The sequence below is a fragment of the Triplophysa rosa genome, linkage group LG3 (genome assembly GCF_024868665.1).
Source record: "Triplophysa rosa linkage group LG3, Trosa_1v2, whole genome shotgun sequence".
Taxonomy (NCBI): domain Eukaryota; kingdom Metazoa; phylum Chordata; class Actinopteri; order Cypriniformes; family Nemacheilidae; genus Triplophysa; species Triplophysa rosa.
In genome coordinates this window covers 314635-337541 of record NC_079892.1, presented here as the reverse complement: position 1 = coordinate 337541, position 22907 = coordinate 314635, and the positions used below count along the sequence as shown (strand labels likewise).

The window sequence follows — 22907 nt, the reverse complement described above, 5'->3', positions numbered from 1 at the left end:
CGCCACCTAGCGTTCATGAGATATTACTCTTATATAATTTTTTATAACCCTTGAACACTCAAGTACGCCAACTGAGTGGCACATCTGATAAACTGCAAGCCTCGGGTGCAAGAGGTCGCTAGTTCGAACCTCGTGTTGCGCATTTATACATTTTAATTTGCAAGTATGTGCACAAATAGTGCAAGTATGTAAACAGATGAATTGTAATGTCATTTTAGTAATTAAATAAAATAAAATAAAGTGCGATGTACGTAGTGCAACTTAAAGTGGTTTATAATACATGTACAAACAGATACAAGGTAAGTACAAGATGACATTCTTTGGGGTGTGACGACCCTGAGTTTTTCTTCTAATCCTATTGGGCAGAGTGTGGCAGTTCCTGATTGGTCTTTCACATATTAATTGTTAATTGGTATCATATTTAAGTGTGTTATCTGTTAACTGGGGAAGGCACTCTCTGAGAGGTTTCTCAGGAGTGGTGTGGAAATATTATTCAGTTAGAAGTGTGGTTTAATTACCAATATAATCAATAAGTGTTTTCTTTCATTAAATCATTAAGCTGTGTGCTTTTATCATGTGCTTGCTATTTTACTCAGTGGAAAATTACTGTGATAAAGACAGAGTGTGTGTGACAAGCAGAGTGAGTGAAACCACAAAGAGGAACAAGCTCTGTGTGTACGTGCAGAAACAGAACAGCTCGTTCTGACAAGTCTAACTAAGTCAGCACACACACACACCCAAAGAGTCACACAGAGAAGGAAAGTTATGAATTAATCCACTGCATATGTTTTAAGTATAATCATGAGTTTTGATGTGTTTTATTGAATCATAGGATTAAGAAACAACGCTGCATAATTAAAGCATTAGATGATTGAGTGTTTTTTTTTTACTGAAAGTATTTTGATATGTTGTCTTGCCACATGAAACTGTCTCTAGGGAACACTTCCTGAAACTAGCAACTGACCGCAGGGTGCAAAAGATGTGTTGTAAAAAATGTTGTTTTGCAGGAACTAACAAAGAAGGACGGAGTCAGATAAACGTGGTTCACGGTGATTGGTTGCTAAGGAGCAATACTCCCCAGAGAAAAGGAGGAGTCAGAAGATGAGAACGACGTCAAATACTGAATAAATATGTGTGTTTTTGAATAATCTGGGTTGTTGGCTTGTGGTGGAGAGAGGAGAACGTCTGACAACCCAGCGCTGTAAACCTTTTACATCTGATTAACAAAACTTCAGTTTAGAGTCTTGAAAAGTTTCTCTGCAAATTTTTGAACATGCAGGACTGCCTCTAAAGTCCAACAGTGGCTCTTCCTTGAACATGTAAGGTCTGGTTCATTTCTTAACCTTTTTTTTATTTGACATTTCTTATATCATGTAGTTAAAGTTTGGTTGACGTTATTTCTTTTCCTGATTTTTTATTTAACCCTAGACTTATATTTATCATTATTACTGATTTGTTGCTTTATTACTGTTGCAGGGGAGGCGTGGCCTAGCAAAGTCCGGAGAGAGAGAGACAGGAGACTGGCGGGAAGTAAGTAGGTCAAAGGCTGATCGTAAACACCTGTCTCTTGTTACAGTGATTGGCGAGAAGAATATAAAAGCCAGCAGGAGGGGAGGATTGGGAGAGAGAGGTTGGCTGAGTACTCGAGGAAACCGAGAGAGCGGACGCTGGAGAAGACAGAGAGAGAAAACTTACGTGCCAGGAGGCTCGATTTAAATATTATTTCCTTTTAGTTTGTGTTTTATTATACTTTAATAAAGAAAGACTCTTCTCAGCCACGCCAACCCAGTCTCCTTCCTTCCTGCTGAGTGAACCGTAGTACAATTACTTTAATTAAATAAACAAATTTGTATAGAGTTTTTCTGTGTCTGATCCCTCTTTTATGTTGCGACTTAATAACGAGCTGGTCGCAACATAAAAATGGGCGCTTGTCCGCATTGCTTAATGTATAAGTAAATGCGTAGTATTTCTATGTGTTCACCTGTGTAAATAAGTAGATTTCAGATAGTTAGAGTGTCCTCAGATGGATATATAATCCCTCCATTGAGGCACTGTTTGTTATTTTTCCTTTCTTATTTTTGAAGGTTATTCTGGGCGGAGGTTTAAATCTCTGTCGGGGGTACGCTTCGGGCTTTTGGTTTGAAATACAAATTGTGTTCGAGTTCAGCGTTTAAATGCCGCTCCGAGTCCGGTACACCTTTGAAGATTAGATAGGTTAGGTAGTTTTGTAAGTTAGGAACTGGAGTCTATCTTTTTTTTACATAAGGTAACACTTTGTTGTTTTTTCCGTATCTCTGTTGTTTGCGATGCCTACCGAGTTAAGATAATTAGACAAATGACTTGTCGTAAGTCTTTATTTATCTTGAAAAGGTAAGGTTTTTTTTCGATTTGGAGCATGTTTCTGACGATCCCTGGTGAAGTGGCTTATGGAATTTGTAGTGTTAAGGCTCTAAATACACGTGCGTTTGCGTGGTTGTGTGTGTGTTTGCTCTGTTGTCTCTTTAAACAGTCATGTCGTCGTCATCGGTAGTCGAGGATTTCCTTGCAATTTCTTTGGAAATATTATTGGAGAGGTGCACGAAGGAGGAGCTCTTGCAGATTGCTGAACAGTTTGATGTGGAGGTAACGAGCAGTGATAAGAAGCTCAAGGAAATGCTGATGAAAGTTGTGAAGAGCACACTTTCAGAGCGAGGCGTTTTAAAGGTAAGAGCTCAAGTTATTAACCCTGAGGAGTTTGTATCCTCTTCTTTGTGATGTCGATCAAAATGCAAAGTTTGGTGAGATGTCTTTACAAGAGAAACAGTTGTGTGTTGATGGAGAAATCTTTGTGTCCAACATGATGTTCATGCCTTAAAAGAGTGAGTTAGAGAGAGAGTTAGAGAATGATTTTGCTAGAGTGAAAGAAAATTTGTTTGAACGTTGGTGTTCTTCTGTAAAAGTTACAACCAAGGAACAACTAAGAGAGCTCATTCTTTTGGAGGAGTTTAAAAATTGTGTTCCAAGTGTTGTTGCGATGTACCTTAATGAACACCAAGTGACTAAATTGTCCAATGCTGCTCTTATGGCAGATTAATTTGTTCTTACGCATGTGTCTGCAAAATATTTGAACAAATCTAAATTGATTGTCTCTGAGAGAAATAAAAAGATGGTTGTACACCAGAATGCTGTGTCAAAACCTTTTGTTGATAATATTTTAGTCACACGCACAAAGGTGAGATGGTTTGTGTAATACAGCTCAATAAAACAAGAAGGAACGAGGCGGGAACCGGCAAACATTTAAACACTTTAATCAAAAATAAATAAACAATAAACAGCAGTAAAAACAGGACTCCCGGACGACTGCCGGCCACCCGAACGTAAACAAAACTTAACTGTCCGGGCCCGGTCCTCTCTCGCCGTATGCTCCTGCCGCTCGGCCTTTTATGCTTCCGATCTCCTCCGTGGGAGATACGAGGCTGGTGGCGCCCAGCTGACGCTCATTATCAATCGCATCACCAGCCTCGCTTGCTCCTCCCACGGCTCTCGTCACGCCTCCCTCGTCACATACCCCCATCGCCCCTCACAGGCCGGGGGGTACACACAGGACTGAACCTACTCCCCCCCGGGGGGCCAGTCCCAATGGCCCCAGCGCCTGTTGGGTATGGACCGACGAGACGAGAGAACGGAGACGGAAGCACCAGGGGTGACAGGGGCGGGAGAGGGGAGAGAAGAAAAAAAAAATTAGTCCGGTTCCCTGACACGCTGTCGCTCGGTCCTCAACCAGCTGAGAGGCTCTTCCTCGCGGTGGTACTGGACGCTCCTTCGCTCCTCCTCCACCCCCTGGCGGCCAGCGATGGCTCCTCCGGATGAGGGCAGCCAGCAGGAAGTCCCCCAATTCCTGCTCCTCCCCTACGCGGCGGATGGCAGCAGGCTCCGGCTCATGGCAAGCGGGGCTGACTCCTCCGCTCCCTCCCGGAAGGCAGCCACCCCACCTCAGACCCAGGGGCACGGCAGCGAGGTCCTCGTGTCCTGGCAGCCGGCGGTGGCTCCTCTGACCGAGGGCAGCCGGCAGCAGGTCCCCCGCTTCCTGCTCCTTCCCGATCCGGTGGACGGTAGCAGGCTCCGGCCCACGGCAAGTGGGGCTGACCTCTCTGCTCCCTTGCGGACGGCAGCTACCCCACCTCAGACCCAGGACACGGCGCGAGGTCTTCGCCTTGTCCGGGCACACGCGCCAGCACCACTGCCTCGGGCAGCCGTTCACGGACTTCTCTCGTCCACGCTGCCCGAACTCTTCGGCACCGCGATCCCCCTCAGTGGCGAGGACTCTTTGATAGCATGTCCCTCCTGGGTTTCGGCACCACTGTAATACAGCTCAATAAAACGGTAAGGAAGGAGGCGGGAACTGGTAAACATTTAAACACTTTAATCAAAAATAAATAAACAATAAATAGCAGTAAAAACAGGCCGGCAGCCCCTCACGGATGACTGCCAGCCACCTGAACGTAAACAAAACTTAACTGTCCGGGCCCGGTCCTCTCTCGCCGTATGCTGTTGCCGCTCTCCCTTTTATGCTTCCGATCTCCTCCGTGGGAGATACGAGGCTGGTGGCACCCAGCTGACGCTCATTATCAATCATATCCGTACCCTTTTGCGACCTAGGTGGCGGGCCTCAAGAGGCCCCGGCCCCTTCGAGCCTCTCGGGGTTGCCGCTCTTTCTCAATCTTGATAAAGACTGCTTTCCGCATGGCGCTCACCTCCAAGAGGGTAGGGGATCTACAAGCACTCTCCGTGTCCACAGATTGCCTAGATCTCGGGGCCGGGATTCTCACGTTATCTTGAGACCCCGCCCCGGCTACGTGCCCAGGGTTCCCACTACTCTCCCGAGAGACCAGGTGGTGAACCTGCAGGCGCTCCCCACCGGGGAGGAAGACCCAACCTATCCGTGTTGTGCCCAGTACGCGCACGGCGCCTCTACTTGGACCGCATGCAGAGCCCATAAGCTCTGAGCAGCCCTTTGTCTGTTTCGGAGGTCAGCAGAAGGGAGGGCTGTCTCCAAACAGAGGCTGGCGCACTGGATCGTGGATGCCCTCGTTAGGGCATACCGCTCTCATTTCGCCCCTGCCCGTTGGGGGTGAGGTCACCCCTCATGGTCACTGGCTCAGGGCGCCTCTCTGGCAGACATCTGCAGAGCTGCGGGTTGGGCTATGCCTAACAACTCCGTGAGGTTCTAATACCTACGCGCGGAAAAGGTGTCAGCCCGCATCCTGGCAAGGTGTGGGACCGGCAGCCGGTAGGGCGTACGCCTGCGGAAGCCCTTCCCCCTCTGGGGGGAGCAGTGGCGATCCCGCCTCACTTCTTTCCCCTCGGGTAAAGAACAGGCATTCCATCCATCACTAAGCACCCTTCCAGGGGACAGGCTGGGCAGAGCAGCCCTGCCCCCTTAGGCCGGGGAACAGTTGAGTTATCTCCCACATAGCTCTAACCGGACCTAGTGCTCCAGACGTGGTAACCCCCCCTCCGTGGGCTGTTCCGTCTGATGTATCCTCATGAATGGTTCCCACCTTGGCAACCCATGACCTCCCCAGGTGGACTCCCACCTTGCGGTTAACTCCTGCAGTCCGCACATTCTCCCCATGAGTTCTCCCCTGATGGTGAGACCATGTGGTGTCTCCACTAATTCCTCCCTACGGTAGGTAGTGGCCTCTGCAGCGTTTTTCCCCCCGGGGGGGATGATGCTTACCCAGTGGCCCGTACGGTGCCGGGCGGCTTCTCGCCATTTAGAGAATCAGGCCTCCGCCCGTGACGGCCGGCGTTAGGGGGCTTCCCAACTTTTTGTGGAAAGCTCTGGGTCCCCCTTCCTCTCCACTGGAAGGTCATAATTTCGCGCTAGCGTGTTCGTCTGACTCGCCCAGGCCAGTCACCGTCGCTCCGCAGAGATTGTGACGCGGCTCAGTGCTGTGGCGTTTTCCATAGGAACCCCATTCTGACGGTTCGACACAACGTCTCGTTCCCTCCATCAGGGAACCGAGGTTACATCCGTAACCAAGACGTTTTACTTAATATTGCATATAGGAATTTATAGTATGTTATATTTGACATGTGATTCTCTCTCCTTTATCTTAAATGTGTGCTCTCACTGTGCGTGCGTGTGTGCATGTCTGTGCGTACTTGTCTGTGTACGTGTGTGTGTTCGTGTCTGTGTACGTGTGTGTGTGCGTGTGTCTGTGTGTGTGTGTGTGCGTGCTTGTCTGTGTGTGTGTGTGGTGTCCGTGTGTCTGCGCGTCTGTGTGTGTCTCTATGTCTATGTGTGTTAGTACGTGTGCATATTGTGTGTGTGGCGTGTTTTGTTTGTGGGTATGTCTGTCGTCTGTGTTTTCACCTTTCTCTTTCTGTCGGTCTCTCGATGTTGTGTCGAACCGACAGATGGGGTTCGTCCCTGAGAACCAATCATTTCCAGACTACTTAGAAAAGGCCAATGAAAATTGGCAAATTAAATTTGCATGCCGGACTCCGCCCCGGAAATCCGGGTATAAAAGGGAGACGGCGTGCATCATTCATTCACCTTTTGTTCTTCGGAGCCTTCGGTTATGAAGATCTTCTCTTGCTACTTAGCAAAAAACTTCAATTGCCGGTACTGTCCCTTCCTGCAGCGACTTCCCCTGGGCGTCTCGGTGGTTCCAGAGGTGTTCGAGCCTGCAGACGGTGACTCACTAAAAGAGCTAATTTCTCCAGCGCGGCATGTCCTACTGTTCTCGTGGGTGCGGTGTCCTCATCGAGGAAGGGGACAAGCACGATGTCTGTGTCAGGTGTTTGGGGGTCCAACACGCTGAGGCAGCCTTCGTTGACTCATCTTGCCCGCACTGCGGGCAGATGGTCATAGAGATGTTGCGGTCACGGGTGGCTGTCTTCTCCCGAGAACCAGCCACCACCTCGCAGGCTTCCCGGGCTGTGACGAGGATGGCTAAGGCCATTCCGTCCGCCAAGGCGAGCGGCGAGGGTGATATGGGGGTTTCTGTGAGCGCTAATCCGTCAGCCAAGTGCTCGCGGACCGCTAGCACCCCGTCTCGCTCACCTCACCGTTCCCTAGCAGGTGGTGCCACACCGTCAGCGTCCTCCTTCATGTATTCGGACACGATGCGTGATGATGTCTATCGCAGCATCGGAGAGCTAATTGCTGGCATCCGATCCCGACGACTCTTTGCAGCTCCCCCCCAAAGGGGGGCGAGCTCAGGAGGAGGCGGATGTCGAGATGACGGCCATGCTTTCCCGGGCCGCTGTGTGCATTGGGTTAGAGTGCACTCCGGTGCCTCTCCCCCAGCGCTCACGGTTGGACACATGGTTCTTGGGCTCTGAGCGCGACTCCAAGCCGCGCCCAACCCCGGTTCCGTTCTTCCCGGAAGTGCATGAGGAACTGACGAAGACGTGGAACGCCCCTTTCTCGGCACGTACACGTCAAACCGGTTCCGTCGCTCTCTCTTCCCTTGATGGTGGGGCAGCTAAGGGTTACGTCGACGTGCCCTAGGTGGAACGTGCAGTCGCGGTGCACCTGTGCCCGCAGGCGGCGTCCACCTGGAGAGGTCGACCGAAACTCCCGTCCAAAGCATGTAGGACTTCGGCATCGCTGGTGTCGAAGGCCTACGCTGCTGCGGGCCAAGTTGCCTCCTCTCTCCACGCCATGGCCATCCTGCAGGTCCACCAGGCCAAGGCGTTGAAAGAGATCCACGAGGGTAAGACCGACCCGGGGTTAATGCAGGAACTCCGCACCACCACCGACCTCGCTCTAAGGGTGACCAAGGTGACCGCGTGGGCCCTGGGTCGGGCGATGTCCACCATGGTGGTCCAGGAGAGGCACTTCTGGCTCAACCTTGCGCAGAACCATTGCGCAGGGTGGGCTGTTTGGTGACACTGTCGAGGACTTCGCTCAGCAGTTCTCGACAGTGAAGAAGCAGACGGCCATCGAACCATCGAAGCGCCATAAGGAGAACCGTCTTCATCGTGAGATGAGGAAGAGAGGCATCCCCTAGGGGCTCGAAGGGGGGCCTGGTGAGACCTGTCAAGGCTACATCCAGGTCCCAAGAGGGTATGGAGCGCGGACGAGGTGGATTGCGCCTCCTTGCGCCCTTTAGGAACCTAATGACCAGGTCGTTCTGCCCTAGAGACTTCCCAGCAACTGAGTTGTGATGAGCAGCAATGGCGGCTACATACACTTTCAGTGTGGAGGGGGAGAGGTTAGTCTCGAGTCTCTCTTGTAGGAAGGACAGCACGGACCCGACCACCCCCCGGGGGGTCGATGAAGCAGATCGTACCCTTAGTCCCCCTGTCGCAGTCCCTGGGAGCTTGGCTCGAGCTTCTCACACCGTCACGGTGTCTGAGGAGAACGATCCGTCTCGGCTAAGCGAAACCAGTTCGACAGAAACCCGCCCAAGTTTCGGGGCATCCTCGCCACCTCGGTCAGAGGCCGGGATGCTCCCGTACTATGGGGCGAGGTCGCCACCCTTCTGGCGAAGGGTGCGATCGAGTCCGTCCCCTTTGCCGAGATGTTCAAGGGGTTTTACAGCACTTACTTCATCGTCCCCAAAAAAGGCGGGGGGGTGCGCCCCATCCTAGATCTGCGTACCCTGAACAGACACCTGCACAAGCTGCCGTTCAGGATGCTCACGCAGAAGCGCATCCTGGCATCTGTCAGGTGTCAGGATTGGTTCATGGCAATCGACCTAAAGGACACTTACTTTCATGTCTCGATTCTCCCTTGTCATCGCCCGTTCCTACGGTTTGCTTTCGAGGGTCGGGCATATCAGTACAGAGTCCTCCCCTTCGGTCTGTCTCTGTTTCCACGAGTCTTTACGAAGATCGTGGAGGCCGCCCTCTCTCCCCTCAGGGAGAGGGGTGTGAGGGTACTCAACTATCTCGACGACTGGCTTATCTTGGCACACTCGCGAGATCTGTTGTGTGCACACAGGGACCTGGTGCTCCGGCACCTAGATCGATTGGGACTACAGGTCAACCGAGAGAAGAGCAAGCTCTCCCCTGTGCAGAGCATCCTCTATCTTGGTATGGAACTCAACTCTGTCACTATGACAGCGCGACTGTCTGCAGTACGCGCCCAGTCGGTGTTGAACTGCCTGGATCATTTCACGCAGTCAGCGGTTCCCCTGAAACTATTTCAGAGGCTCCTGGGACACATGGCATCCTCGGCGGCGGTGATACCCCTCGGGTTGATGCACATGACACCGCTCCAACACTGGCTCCAGAGTCGAGTTCCCTGGAGAGCGTGGCACACCGGCAGCAGGCGGATGGTGATTACGCTGCGCTGCCGACGCACCCTAACCCCTTGGTCTTCCATGACCTTCCTTCGGGCAGGGGTACTCCTAGGGCAGGTTACGAGGCATGTCGTGGTGACAACGGACACCTCCCTGCAGGGTTGGGGTGCAGTGTGCAATGGGCACGCAGTGTCGGGGCTTTGGATGGGCCCCCGCCTGCGCTGGCATATCAATTGCCTAGAGTTGTGGACCGTGCTACTTGCACTGAAGAGGCTGCAGCCTCTCGTGCAGGGCAAGCATGTGCTGGTCCGGTCGGACAGCACTACTACAGTAGCGTATATCAATCGTCAGGGTGGCATTCGCTCACTGGAGTTAACACAACTCCCCCGACGCCTCCTCCGATGGAGTCAGCAGGTGACCCGCTCCTTGCGTGCCACGTATATCCCATGCGACCTGAACCAGACAGCCGATGCGCTCTCTCGTCAGTCTACGCCTCGCGGAGAGTGGCGACTCCACCCCCGTGCAGTCCAGCTCATTTGGGTGCAGTTTGGGCAGGCCCAGGTAGACCTGTTCGCCTCCCTCGAAACCACCCATTGCCCGCTTTGGTACTCTCTGACGGAGGGACCCCTCGGCACGGATGCGCTAGCGCACAGCTGGCCGCGGGACAAGCGGAAGTATGCCTTTCCCCCAGTGAGCCTCATTGCACAGACCCTGTGCAAGGTCAGGGAAGAGGAGCAGCAAGTGTTACTCGTTGCGCCACACTGGCCCAACCGGACTTGGTTATCGGAGCTAATGCTCTTGACGACAGCTCCCCCCTGGCCGATTCCCCTGACGAAGGACACGTTATGGCATCCCAGGCCAGACCTCTGGAACCTCCATGTCTGGCCCTTGGACGGGATGAGGAGATCCTGAGTGGTCTGCCCCCGGCGGTGGTAGCTACCATTTCTCAATCTAGGGCACCTGCCACTAGGCGACTGTACGACTATAAGTGGCGCCTCTTCTCGACCTGGTGTGCTTCTCGAGGAGAAGACCCACGGAGTTGTGCGATCGGGTCCGTGCTGTCCTTCCTACAAGAGAGACTCGAGACTAACCTCTCCCCCTCCACACTGAAAGTGTATGTAGCCCCCATTGCTGCTCATCACAACTCAGTTGCTGGGAAGTCTCTAGGGCAGAACGACCTGGTCATTAGGTTCCTAAAGGGCGCGAGGAGGCGCAATCCGCCTCGTCCGCGCTCCATACCCTCTTGGGACCTGGATGTAGCCCTGACAGGTCTCACCAGGCCCCCCTTCGAGCCCCTAGGGGATGCCTCTCTTCCTCATCTCACGATGAAGACAGTTCTCCTTATGGCGCTCGCCTCCATCAAGAGGGTAGGGGATCTACAGGCACTCTCCTTGTCCCCTGACTGCCTAGAATTTGGACCCAGGGATTCTCACGTTATCCTGAGACCTCGGCCCGGCTACGTGCCCAAGGTTCCCACCGATCCCTTTCGGGACCAGGTGGTGAACTTACAGGCGCTCCCCACTGGGGAGGAAGACCCAACCCCGTCCGTGTTGTGTCCAGTACGCGCGCTGCGCCTTTACTTAGACCGCACACAGAGATTCAGGAGCTCGGATCAGCTCTTTGTCTGTTTCGGAGGTCAGCAGCAGGGGAGAGCTGTCTCCAAGCAGAGGTTGGCCCACTGGATTGTGGACGCTGTCAAGGCAGCTTACCAATCCCTAAATCGCCCGTGCCCCCTAGGAGTGAGGGCCCACTCCACCCGGGGTGTAGCCTCCTCTTGGGCTCTGGCACGGGGGGCCTCTCTCGCAGACATATGCAGAGCTGCGGGTTGGGCTACACCCAACACCTTTGTGAGGTTCTACAACCTCCGCGTAGAGCCGGTGTCAGCCCACGTCCTGCATGGCAACATGTAGGACCGGCAACTGGTAGGGTGTATGCCTATATTGGTTCTTTTCCCCCTCTCTCCAGTGGGTCAGTATACCGATTCAGCCTCCCTTCTTTCCCCACTGGGCGAAGAACAGGCACTCCATCCATCACTAAGCAAGCACCTTCTGGGGCGGGCTGGGCAGAGCAGCCCTGCCCCTTAGGCCGGGTTCCCGGAGTTATTCGCATCATAGCTCTAACCGGACCTAGTGCTACCAGACGTTGCAACCCCCCAGTAGGGTGGTTCCGTCTGATGTATCCTCATGCTGGTTCCCACCTTGGTAACCCATGACCTCCCCAGGTGGACCTCCACCTCGCGGTTTTCTCTTCAGTCGCACTTTCTTCTCATGAGTTCTCCCCCATCGGTGAGACCATGGTGGTATCTCCACTAGTCTCCTCCCTGCGGTAGAAAGTGGTCTCTGTAGCGCATCCCCCACTTGAGGAAGTAGCGCTTACCCAGTGGCCTTACGGTTCCAGGCGGCTTCTCTGTTAGAGAAACAAGGCCGCCGCCTGTGAGGCCGAAGGTAGGGGCCTTTCCACCTTTCAAGAAAGCTCTGGGACCCCTTACATGCCCACTGGTAGGTTACAATTTCGCGGTAGTGCTCACGGCTGACTCGCCCAGGCCAGTCACCGTCGCTTCGTTGAGATTGTGACAGGGCACAGTGTTATGGCGTTTTCCATTGGAACCCCATCTGTCAGTTCGACACAACGTCGAGAGACCGACAGAAAGGGAACGTCTCGGTTACGTTTGTAACCTCGGTTCCCTGATGGAGGGAACGAGACGTTGTGTCCTCCTTGCCACAACACGTGCTGTCCTCTGGAGCAGTCGTGAGAGGTCTCAGGCTCCTCAGAACTAAGGTGAATGAATGATGCACGCCGTCTCCCTTTTATACCCGGATTTCCGGGGCGGAGTCTGGCATGCAAATTTCATTTGCCAATTTTCATTGGTCTTTTCTAAGTAGTCGGAAACGATTGGTTCTCAGGGACGAACCCCATCTGTCGGTTCGTCACAACGTCTCGTTCCCTCCATCAGGGAACCGAGGTTACAAACGTAACAGAGACATTTTCTTGTTTTTACAGGTACAACTTTAATTGTTTTGCTTATAGTCAATATGTCTTATGTACAGCTGCTTTGTAACAATGAAAATGGTAAAAAGCGCTATATAAATAAAGTTGAGTTGAGTTATTGTAGGAAGCCAGGACACCGAATTTCAGATTGTGTTGCTCTTAAAAGGAAAGAGAAATTTGTTAAACCTGTTGGTTTAATTTTGCGTGTGAATTCCTCTTCTGCTCAGTTCGACAAGCTGATTAAATGCATGAATATCACTGAAATGGAGAATGTTAAGGACAGTGTTGATTTTGGGCCATTTCTCACTGATGGGAGTGTTTCTTTACCTGATAGTGATGAAATTGTGCCTGTTCGTATCCTTAGAGATACTGGGTCAGGGCAGTCATTTTTGTTAGAGGGATATTTGCCTTTGTCCGGACGGACTGCCACTGGTTCTCATGTGTTGGGGCTTGAGATGGGTTATATGGAAGTTCTTCTACACTATATCCATTTGAAATCTAAACTCGTGTCAGGCGATGTAGTGGTTGGAGTGCGTGCTAGACTTCCTGTTCCTGGTGTCTCGTTCATACTCGGAAATGATTTAGCCGGGGGAAAAGTCTGGGAAAAGCCAGATGTACTACATATTGCAGTTTTTGATGTAGAGAAGCTGGATGGGTCTTCTGACTGTCCAAATTTATTCCCTGCATGTGCGATAACCCGAGCGATGGCCAAGAAATATGTGCCTGATGAACCTGAAAGTATTCTTAGTGACACCATTGCTTTTGAAAATAAATTTTCAACAGAACCTTATATGATGTATACTATTGCCAAAGATGAGATTCCTGTGCATGAAATACTGTCTGTTGATGACCAGACTGGCAAGTCTGCTTCTGTGTTTGAAAGACCATTTATTTGCGATGACCATGTTAACATTTGTTCTTTGTCTCCACTTTATAGTGTGACTCGAGATGAATTAATCAGAGCACAGCAAGCCGATGGAAGTCTTGAAGAATTGTTCTCTTTGATTGTGGGTGTTGGTGGGGGAGGAAATGAGATTTCCCTTCCTTACTACTTTCTTCAAGATGGATTGCTTTGTAGACAGCAGCCTATGAGTTCTGACTTTTCACTTGATCCTAGGATCCAAATTGTAGTTCCTCTTACTTTTCGTCAAGCCATACTACAGTTATCACACCAGCGCCTTGCTGGTCATATGTGGGGAACGGAAGACGTATAACAGAATTCTTAGACAATTTTATTGGCCTAGAATCAAGAGGAATGTGGTTAATTACGTATATATGATCTTGCCACATTTGTCAAATGACCGGGAAACCAAACCAAAAGGTTCCATTGGCTCCTTTACAGCCTATTGCTGTAGTTACTACTCCATTTGAACATTTGATCATCGATTGTGTTGGTCCATTATCACGATCTAAGGCTGGGCATGCTTATTTGCTTACTGTAATGTGTCAGTCTACACGTTATCCTGCAGCTTATTTGCTGAGATCGATTACAGCCAAGTCAATCCTAAAGGCATTAATGAGTTTCAAGTCTGTTTTTGGCATTCCAAAAACCATTCAATCTGATCAAGGTTCAAATTTTATGTCTTGACAGTTCTCAAAAGTCATGCAACAACTCAAGGGTAAACACAATATCTCAAGTGCTTACCACCCCCAGAGTCAAGGAGGGTTGGGGAGGTTCCATCAGACTCTTAAGTCACTTTTGAGATCGTATTGTGTTGAACTTGATTGTGACTGGGAGGGTGGACTTCCTTGGATGCTTTTAGCTAGTCGTGAGGTTGTGCAAGAGAGCACCGGTTTTAGCCCTAATGAACTAGTATTCGGACACACTGTCAGAGGTTCTATTGCTCTTTTGGCAGATGAATGGTGCACATCTGATCCACCTGAGAATGTGTTGGACTACGTGAGTAGTTTTCGTTATCGACTCTATGAAGCCAGAGCTATTGCGCTACGAAAATTAGGAAAGACTCAGGAAAAGATGCAGAGATGTCGCCTTACAGACCTACAGGGCCTTACAGACCTACAGCCTTAAAACAGATTCACAATCGTCACTTCCTGTTTGCTGAGAGCGCATGGTTTGAGTCGGAGCTCTTTCAAACTTATTCTTAAAACATTGTTTATTCTTGTTATATCTTAAGACTTCTGTTTTAAATTGTTATTCGGTGAGGGTAAAACTTATCCTTAAGTATATCCCATACCAAAAATCGTCCTTAAACGCACTGATAATTTATTTTTATCGGATCATTCGCTATTAGCCTCAGGCTGTTAGCATTCCCAGCCTGCCTGCTTACTGCTTAACACACTGTTCTCATTATTACATCACTAATGGCTAATGTTTCAGACGTGTTTGTACCTCTGAGTGCAGATGAGGAAACGATCGCACTTCAGTCGGAATTGGAGGCCGTGGAGAAGCAGATTTCAGGATCTACTAGAGAAGCAGACACGGCTGCGAGAACGTAAAACGGCGCTGGAACTATCCCGAGCTGACGCTCGCAAATCCGCGGTAAGTTTTCATCGCGATTTTAATACTCCTTCCACTTCTACTCCGCGTGTTTCTCTGCACAGAGCCCAGGCTTCGAGAACCCGATCAGCCCAAATTAACTTCACTCCTGCACCAGCACACCCACGGCGAAAGGCGCAAGCCAGGACTGCAGCGATGACCCAACCGCCGCCACTGGTCTTCGAGATCCCGACCAGGAACAGCTTTGCCGCCCTCTGCGAGACAGAATGCAACGCTGTGGTCATCGGAGACTCAATCGTCCGGAACGTACGCTCTTCCTCCACTAAAGGTAAGGTGCAAACTCATTGTTTTCCTGGCGCCCGTGTTCTTGATGTCTCTGCACAGGTACCTGCGATCCAGAAGGACGATGCTAATGTCGGAGCTGTCGTGCTGCACATGGGGGTGAATGACGTCAGGATGCGGCAGTCGGAGATCCTGAAGAGGGACTTCAGGAGTCTCATCGAGATGGTACGCAACGCATTGCCCACGGCGAGGATCATCGTATCAGGGCCGCTTCCTACCTACCGACGAGGGAATGAAAAGTTCAGTAGACTATTTGCTCTAAATAAATGGTTGATGTCATGGTGTATTGAACAGAAGCTGCTCTTTGTTGATAATTTTGATCTGTTCTGGGAGCGACCTAGGCTCTTCCACCCTGACGGCCTGCACCCCAGCAGCACCGGAGCGGTTCTTCTGTCTGACAACCAGAGGTGGGTAGTAACGCGTTACATTTACTTCGTTACATTTACTTGAGTAACATTTTGGAAAATATGTACTTTTTAAGTAAAATTAAAAGTGTGTACTTTTACTCTTACTTGAGTAAATTTTTAATAGAAAATCTGTACTTTTACTTCGTTACATAACATACATTGCGTGACATTCCTTCATTTTAAAATATGCATTATAAAATGCGTTGTTTATTTCAAGGTTGTCGTCTCTTTTTACGGGCATTCCCGAGTGATCGATTCTTTTGAAAGCATTAATTGAAGAATGGGCAAAACCATTTGAATAGGCTAATGAATCAGTTCAAAATAATGATTTGTTCAGTTCGCAGCACGATCTGAATCATCTGAAGCAGGATTACTCACTCCTCGTAGCGCGAAACTTAAGAACACGCAGAACACAAAGAGCGTTGGATGAAGTGGATATTAATCTATATCTATACAATCAAAACTGCAAATGTGTCAAATTGTTTGCCAGCGATGATAAATGCCCGCCATATGCGCGCACGACCTGTTCGTCAGACACAGCAACATGCGCATTACCTGTCAGACACAGAGACGTGGGCTTGCAGAAATATACATTTGAAGAACAGAAGGAAGAAAACTTGTTGATGGGCGTGTGGTTCACTGTTTACTGTTTGTTTACAAGTAAGAGCGTTTCACAACACACACGTGACACAACACGAGCTTTGTTCAAAAGTGTGTATTTCATTTAAGAGAGCACTGCAGATGTTCTAGATCATCTTAGGAAATGCTCTGAGTTTAGTTAATGCATTTTTAACGCAAAACTCTGCAGGTTCGCATTAGTTTGACATGGTCTATTATTCTAAATAAGTTGTCTAAACTACATTGACATCAGGACTAGATGAAATTTACAGAAATGCTCGTATCTTCTGTGTTTTTGTTTATTCTTTAGACTCTGTATGTATATTGCAAAGATATCTGCTTATGATAATTAAAAATATTGATTAAAATGTAATATTAAAATATTGGCGTTAACATTAATTTCATGTAGTAGGCCTATATAATCAGATACAAAGTAACTATATAACTAGCTACTTGAGTAGTTTTTTCATTGCATACTTTTTTACTTTTACTCAAGTAATTTTTAAAATAGTGACTTTTACTTTTACTTTAGTAACAATTTCTCTAGTTACTTGTACTTTTACTCTACCCACCTCTGGTTCCACAGGGCTCGATTCTTGCTCCTCTCCTCTTCAATTGCTCCCACTTGGCCAAATAATGAAAAGGTACCAAATTGCCTACCACAGCTATGCAGATGACACTCAGATCTACCTAGCCCTCTCACCCAATGACTACAGGCCTATTGACTCTCTTTGCCAGTGCATTGATGAAATTAACAGCTGGATGTGTCAAAACTTCCTTCAGTTAAATAAAAACAAAACTGAAGTCATTGTTTTTGGTAACAAGGATGAAACTAACAAGGTAAACACATACCTTGACTTAAGAGGTCTAAAGACACAAAATAGGGTAAAAAATCTTGTCATTTTAGAGTCTGACCTTAATTTCAGACATCATGTCAAAGCAATAAGCAAATCAGCGTACCACCATCTCAGAAACAGCCAAAATCAGATGTTTTGTCTCAAACCAAGATTTAGAGAAACTAGTCCATGCTTTCATTACCAGCAGGGTGGATTACTGTAATGGACTCCTTACAGGTCTTCCCGAAAAAGACCACCAGACAGCTGCAGCTCATACAGAATGCTGTTGCCAGGATTCTGATCAAGTCCAAAAAATCTGAGCATATCACTCCAATCCTCAGGTCCTTACACTGGTTACCAGTTACTTTTGGAATTAACTTCAAAGTATTATTAATTGTCTATAAATCACTCAATGGACTAGGACCTAAATACATTTCAGATATGCTTATTGAATATAAACCAAACAGACTTCTCAGATCATTAGGATCAAGTCAGTTAGAGATAACAAGGGTTCACTCAAAACAAGGCAAGCCAGTGTTTAGCCATTACGCCACCCGTAGCTGGAATCTGCTTCCAGAAGACATCAGATGTTCACCAACAGTAGCTACTTTTAAATCCAGATTAAAAACACACTTGTTTAGCTGTGCATTTACAACCTGAGCACTGTGCTGGTTTACATCAACTGCACTTCTATTTCTTTTTCTTTTGTTATTATTCTTTATATATATGTATACACTCACATTTTTAATCAATTTTTATTGCTGTTTTATTATTTCTTAAAATCTAAACTTGTATTTGTGATCTTAAATCATTTGCATTTTAAAGATACGTCTTATTTTTCTTTGTCAATCATTTTATGTAAAGCACTTTGTATTGCCCTTGTGAATTGCCCTTGCGTATAGCAAGGCCTTGCCTTGCAAACATCTGTTGGGACTGAAAAAACACCAAGAAAGCAAAAAAGTACAAGGCGGCATTTGTCTTTTATGGAACCATATTGGTTGCTAGTTTCAATTTGAAATGCAATCCGCAAAATGGCAATGCAGTATGTCAGTGGTTCCCAAACTGGGGTACGCGTTCCCCCAGGGGTACGCCAGGTGACGGAGGGGATACGTGAACAAAATCCTGAAATCGTCTCGGTTACGTTTGTAACCTCGGTTCCCTGATGGAGGGAACGAGACGTTGTGTCGAACCGACAGATGGGGTTCGTCCCTGAGAACCAATCGCTTCCAACTTCTTAGAAAAGGCCAATGAAAATTGGCGAATGAAATTTGCATGCCGGACTCCGCCCCCGGATATCCGGGTATAAAAGGGAGACGGCATGCCTCATTCATTCACCTTAGTTCTGAGGAGCCTGAGACCTCTCACGACTGCTGCAGAGGACAGCACATGTTGTGGCAAGAGGACACAACGTCTCGTTCCCTCCATCAGGGTACCGAGGTTACAAACGTAACCGAGATGTTCCCTTTCTGTCGGTCTCTCAATGTTGTGTCGAACCGACAGATGGGGTTCCTATGGAAAATGCCATAACACTGTGCCCTGTCACAATCTCTAGCGAAGCGACGGTGACTGGCCTGGGCGTGTCAGCCGTGAGCGCTACCTCGAAATTGTAACCTACGAGTGGGTAGGTAGGGGGTCCCAGAGCTTTCTTGAAAGGTGGGAAGGCCCCCAGCTTCGGCCTCACAGGCGGCGGCCTTGTTTCTCTAACAGCGAGAAGCCGCCCGGAACCGTAAGGCCACTGGGTAAGCGCTACTTCCTCAAGTGGGGGATGCACTACAGAGACCACTTCCTACCGCAGGGAGGAGTCTAGTGGAGATACCAACATGGTCTCACCGATAGGGGAGAGCTCATGGGAAGAAAGTGCAGATTGAAGGAGTTAACCGTGAGGTGGAGGTCCACCTAAGGAGGTCATGGGTTACCAAGGTGGGAACCAGCATGAGGATACATCAGACGGAACCGCCCTACTGGGGGGTTGCAACGTCTGGTAGCACTAGGTCCGGTTAGAGCTATGTTGCGAATAACTCCGGAGATACCCGGCCTAAGGGGCAGGGCTGCTCTGCCCAGCCCGCCCGCAGAAGGTGCTTGCTAGTGATGGATGGAGTGCCTGTTCTTCACCCAGTGGGGGAAGAAGGGAGGCTAGCAGTACGCTGACCCCCTTAGGAGAAAGGGGGGGTACTGTCATAGGCGTACACCCTACTGGCCGCCGGTCTTGCCTGATGCCTGCAAGACTCGAGCCGATACCGGTTTTACGCGGAGGCTGTAGGACCTCGCGAAGGTGATGGGTGTAGCCCAACCCACAGCTCTGCAGATGTCTGCCAGAGAGGTGCCTCGAGCCAGTGCCCACGAGGAGGCTGTACTCCGTGTGGAGAGAGCTCTCACCCAGTGGGCGTAGGCGATCTTAGGACAGGTACGCCAAAGTGATGGCGTGCATGATCCAGTGCACCAATCTCTGTTTGAGACAGCCCTCCCTGCTGATCTCCAAAACAGACAAAGAGCTGCTCAGAGCTTCTGCGGCTCTGCGTGCGGTCCAAGCAGAGGCGCAATGCGCGTACTGGACACAACACGGATGGGGTTGGGTCTTCCTCCCCGGTGGGGAGCGCCTGTAAGTTCACCACCTGGTGTCTCGGGGGAGTGGTGGGAACTTTGGGCACGTAGCCGGGCCGGGGTCTCAAGATAGCGTGAGAATGACCGGGCCCGAGTTCTAGGCTGATACTTGATATCCTCTGTCTGCTCCCTAACTGTCCCTAAAAGTAATACTGACTTTCTCAGTATTACTCACCTGTGCAAGGTTCAGCCAGAGGTGTCTCTCCTGGACCACAAGTGTAGACATCGCCCGACCCAGGGCCCGCGCGATCACCTTGGTCGCCCAAGAGCGAGGTCGGTGAAGCCGCGGAGTTCCTGCATAAGCGCTGGGTCGGTCTTACTCTCGTGGAGCTCTCTCCGCGCATTGGCCTGCAGGAAGGCCATAGCGTGGAGAGAGGGGACAGCTTGGCCCGCAGCAGAGTAAGCTCTCGACACCTCAGATGCCGAAAAGCCTACGTGCTTTGGACGGGAGTCTAGGTCGAGCCCCTGGGGGACATCGACGTATCCTCTAGCTGCCCCACCATCGAGGGAAGAAAGGGTGATGGAACTAGTTGACGTGTACGCGCCGAAGGGGGCGTTCCAGGTCGTACTAGGTTCCTCATGCACTTCCGGGGGAACATGGCACTGGGGGCGAGTGCGGCTTGGAGCCGCTCTCAAGCCCGATGTACCGTGTATCCAGCCTCGAACGTTGGGAGAGGCAGTGCGGTGCACCGCAACCCAATGCCGGCAGCCCGGGAAAGCATGGCTGACATTTCGACGTCTGCTTCTTCCTGATCTCGACCCCCCGAGGGAGGGAGCTTCAAGGAATCGTCGGAGTCTGATGCCAGTAAGTCACCCTCCGATGCTGCAATAGACATCTCATCATCACGTACCGTGTCCGATACGTGATTGAGGAATAAGACGGCGGACCGTCTCATGGGGAACGGTCAGACGAGCAAGACGAGGTGCGAACGGTCCGCAAGCCAGTGGCTGATGGATTAGCGCTCACAATAATCCTCATATCACCCTCGCTGCTCGCCGTAGCGGGCAGCAGGGCCGTAGTCCTGCCGTCACGGAACGGGAAGCAGACGAGGTGGTGGCTGAGTCCCGTGGGAGCACAGCCACCTGTAACACAACATCTGAATCGTCAACCGCCCGCAGTGCAGGCAGGACGTATCCACAACATCTGCCCCAGCGTACTGGAAGCAGACATCGTGTCCGTCCCCCTTCTCGATGAGTGTGTTGCACCCACGAGGACATGCCACGCTGGAGAAATTTCCTCTTTTAGAGAAAAAACTCGAACACTTCTGGAACCGCTGAGACGCCCAGGGTAAGTCGCTGCAGGAAGGGACAGTCCGCTGCACTACGTCGTAGAGCCGGCAGTCTTGTAGCGAAGTCTGTTGATCATGAGCGAAGGCTCCGAAGAACAAAAGGTGAATGAATGAGGCACGCCGTCTCCCTTTTATACCCGGATATCCGGGGGCAGAGTTCGGCATGCAAATTTCATTCGCCAATTTTCATTAAAGGAAAATTCTTAAGGAAGTTTTGAAAGATGCTGTAAAAATTGTGAACTTTATTAAAGCAAGGCCTTTGAATTCTCGTTTGTTTTCTGCATTGTGCAATGAAATGGGCAGCGAACACGTCACATTGTTACTACATACTGATGTGCGATGGCTGTCCAGGGGAAAGTTCTCACACGATTGTTTGAATTGAGGGATGAACTTAAAGCTTTTTTTATCGACCATCCCTTTGAATTGAGTAACCGCTTACATGACGAAGAGTGGCTTAAAATATTGGCCTATCTGGGTGATGTTTTTTCCCGTCTGAATGAGTTGAACATCGGATTGCAGGGAGTTGCCACAACCATATTTAATGTAAAGGACAAAACTGAGGCCATGATCAGAAAGTTTGCTCTCTGGACTAATTGCATTAACGAGAACAACACCGAAGCCTTTTCATCATTGCATGATTTTTTGCTAGCAAACGAACTCAGCCTTACTAACAGCGTTAAGCGTGACATAATGAAACACCTTTCTGAGCTGTCTTCGCAGTTGCGGAAGTACTTTCCCGAGACAGACAATTCAAACACCTGGATTCGCAATCCATTCTCTGCAAACAGCACAGCGCACATTCCTGTTTCTGAGCGCGAGTCTCATTGAAATCTCTACGAGGGGCGCTTTAAGAATTGACTTCGCACAAAATTTACTGACAGACTTCTGGATAGCTTTGCATGCAGAGTATCCTGCCTTAGCCGATCGCGCTTTGAAAACATTACTGCCCTTCTCCACAACGTATCTTTGCGAGAGTGGGTTTTCAGCACTTGCCCACATAAAGAACAAATATCGACACAGACTCTGCATAGAAAATGATTTGAGACTCAGACTTTCTCCGATACAACCAAACATCACAGAGTTATGCAAGTCATTTCAAGCACATCCATCTCATTAAACAGTGAGTCATTTATTTATATATGAGTCATATATCATTTATTGTTTGATAAAAGAAAACTACATGTATTTAGAATGCAAATAAAAAAATGTTAGAGACCACAATTGTGACTGTAAGAAAGGGGGTACGCAGAATGATGTTAAATCCCTGGGGGGTACACCATTGTAAAAAGTTTGGGAACCACTGCAGTATGTAAAATGACAATGCAATTGTGTATTTAAATATACATTTGAAATAACATATGTGCAACATTAAGTGCAAAATGAAAATAAAAAATAAATTATATCAATTGCATTTGACAGTTCCAACACTAGTTTTAATATGTTATATAAATAGATATGTTTAACGCTCTTGAAGTTGCAAAATGAAAATGAAAATGCATTCCCCGGATTGATTATATATGTTTAAGATAGTCAAGCAAAACTGTAGCAAAATTCAAATGTTATTTTCCCTAAATGCATTAGGATTAACAGGTCGAACATTTGGAATTACATTTTCATTTACACACAGCACGTTGGGTGTTGCAAAATTCAATGTGGACTTGAAAATGCATTTCGAGCTAGCCACGCCCCCTCCCCGGTACAGCGTTATTACGTGAAGGCGGAGCCAGCATCGCTCGTTACGTGTGTTGTTCTGAGGTGTTGAAAACAAGTACGACTGATGATAATAGCGCTAAATCTCTTGCACATACACGTTTTCATCATAAACATATTCAGTATTTGTTGTCTTAGTCAATATCTTCACATAATCATTCATAAACTGTTTTTGTGGCGCAACGTTTCCATAACTTCAGGAATCGAGTTACAGTGGATCTGTCAGTCCAAACTGCAGCATCCGGATGAATATGTAACCAAGGTTAATTTTCGTAAGGGCAGATCTCCACTTTGGCAATGTTTATGTATATTTGTGCATAATCTCTCACCTTGCATTGTCTTCAGCACGAAAGTAGCACAGTACAGACCAACCCGTTCTCACTCCCGACTCGTCACATACAGTATTTACGCTAGGTCAG

General features: G+C 49.1%; 2 protein-coding genes across 10 annotated transcripts in view; one reads left to right on the top strand and one right to left on the bottom strand.

Moving 5' to 3' along the window:
- Positions 1–22907, bottom strand: part of zgc:113516 (uncharacterized protein LOC541449 homolog) — a 78971-nt gene that overhangs the window by 3987 nt on the left and 52077 nt on the right. The window lies entirely within an intron of this gene.
- On the top strand, positions 695–22213 carry LOC130552200 (uncharacterized). Of its 9 annotated transcripts, none has more exons than XM_057330395.1 (6): positions 695–1319; positions 1477–1530; positions 14585–14991; positions 15070–15434; positions 15772–16094; positions 16639–22213. In XM_057330395.1, coding segments are annotated over exons 2-6 (1569 nt in total). In that variant the 5' UTR covers positions 695–1319; positions 1477–1529; the 3' UTR covers positions 17112–22213. The 9 variants fall into 9 exon arrangements, with proteins under 9 accessions (XP_057186378.1, XP_057186374.1, XP_057186373.1 ...); XM_057330397.1 differs by having other exon boundaries at positions 696–1319; positions 14590–14727; positions 14843–15434; XM_057330396.1 differs by having other exon boundaries at positions 696–1319; positions 14590–14727; positions 14790–15434.

Bases quoted from the DNA above. Each gene is read 5' to 3' on its own strand.
- LOC130552200 (XM_057330390.1), top strand. The intron at 15,435-15,771 runs GTGGGTAGTAAC...TGATTTGTTCAG, and splicing joins CTTCTGTCTGACAACCAGAG to TTCGCAGCACGATCTGAATC. The intron at 16,095-16,638 runs GTAAGAGCGTTT...CTGGTTCCACAG, and splicing joins TGTTTACTGTTTGTTTACAA to GGCTCGATTCTTGCTCCTCT.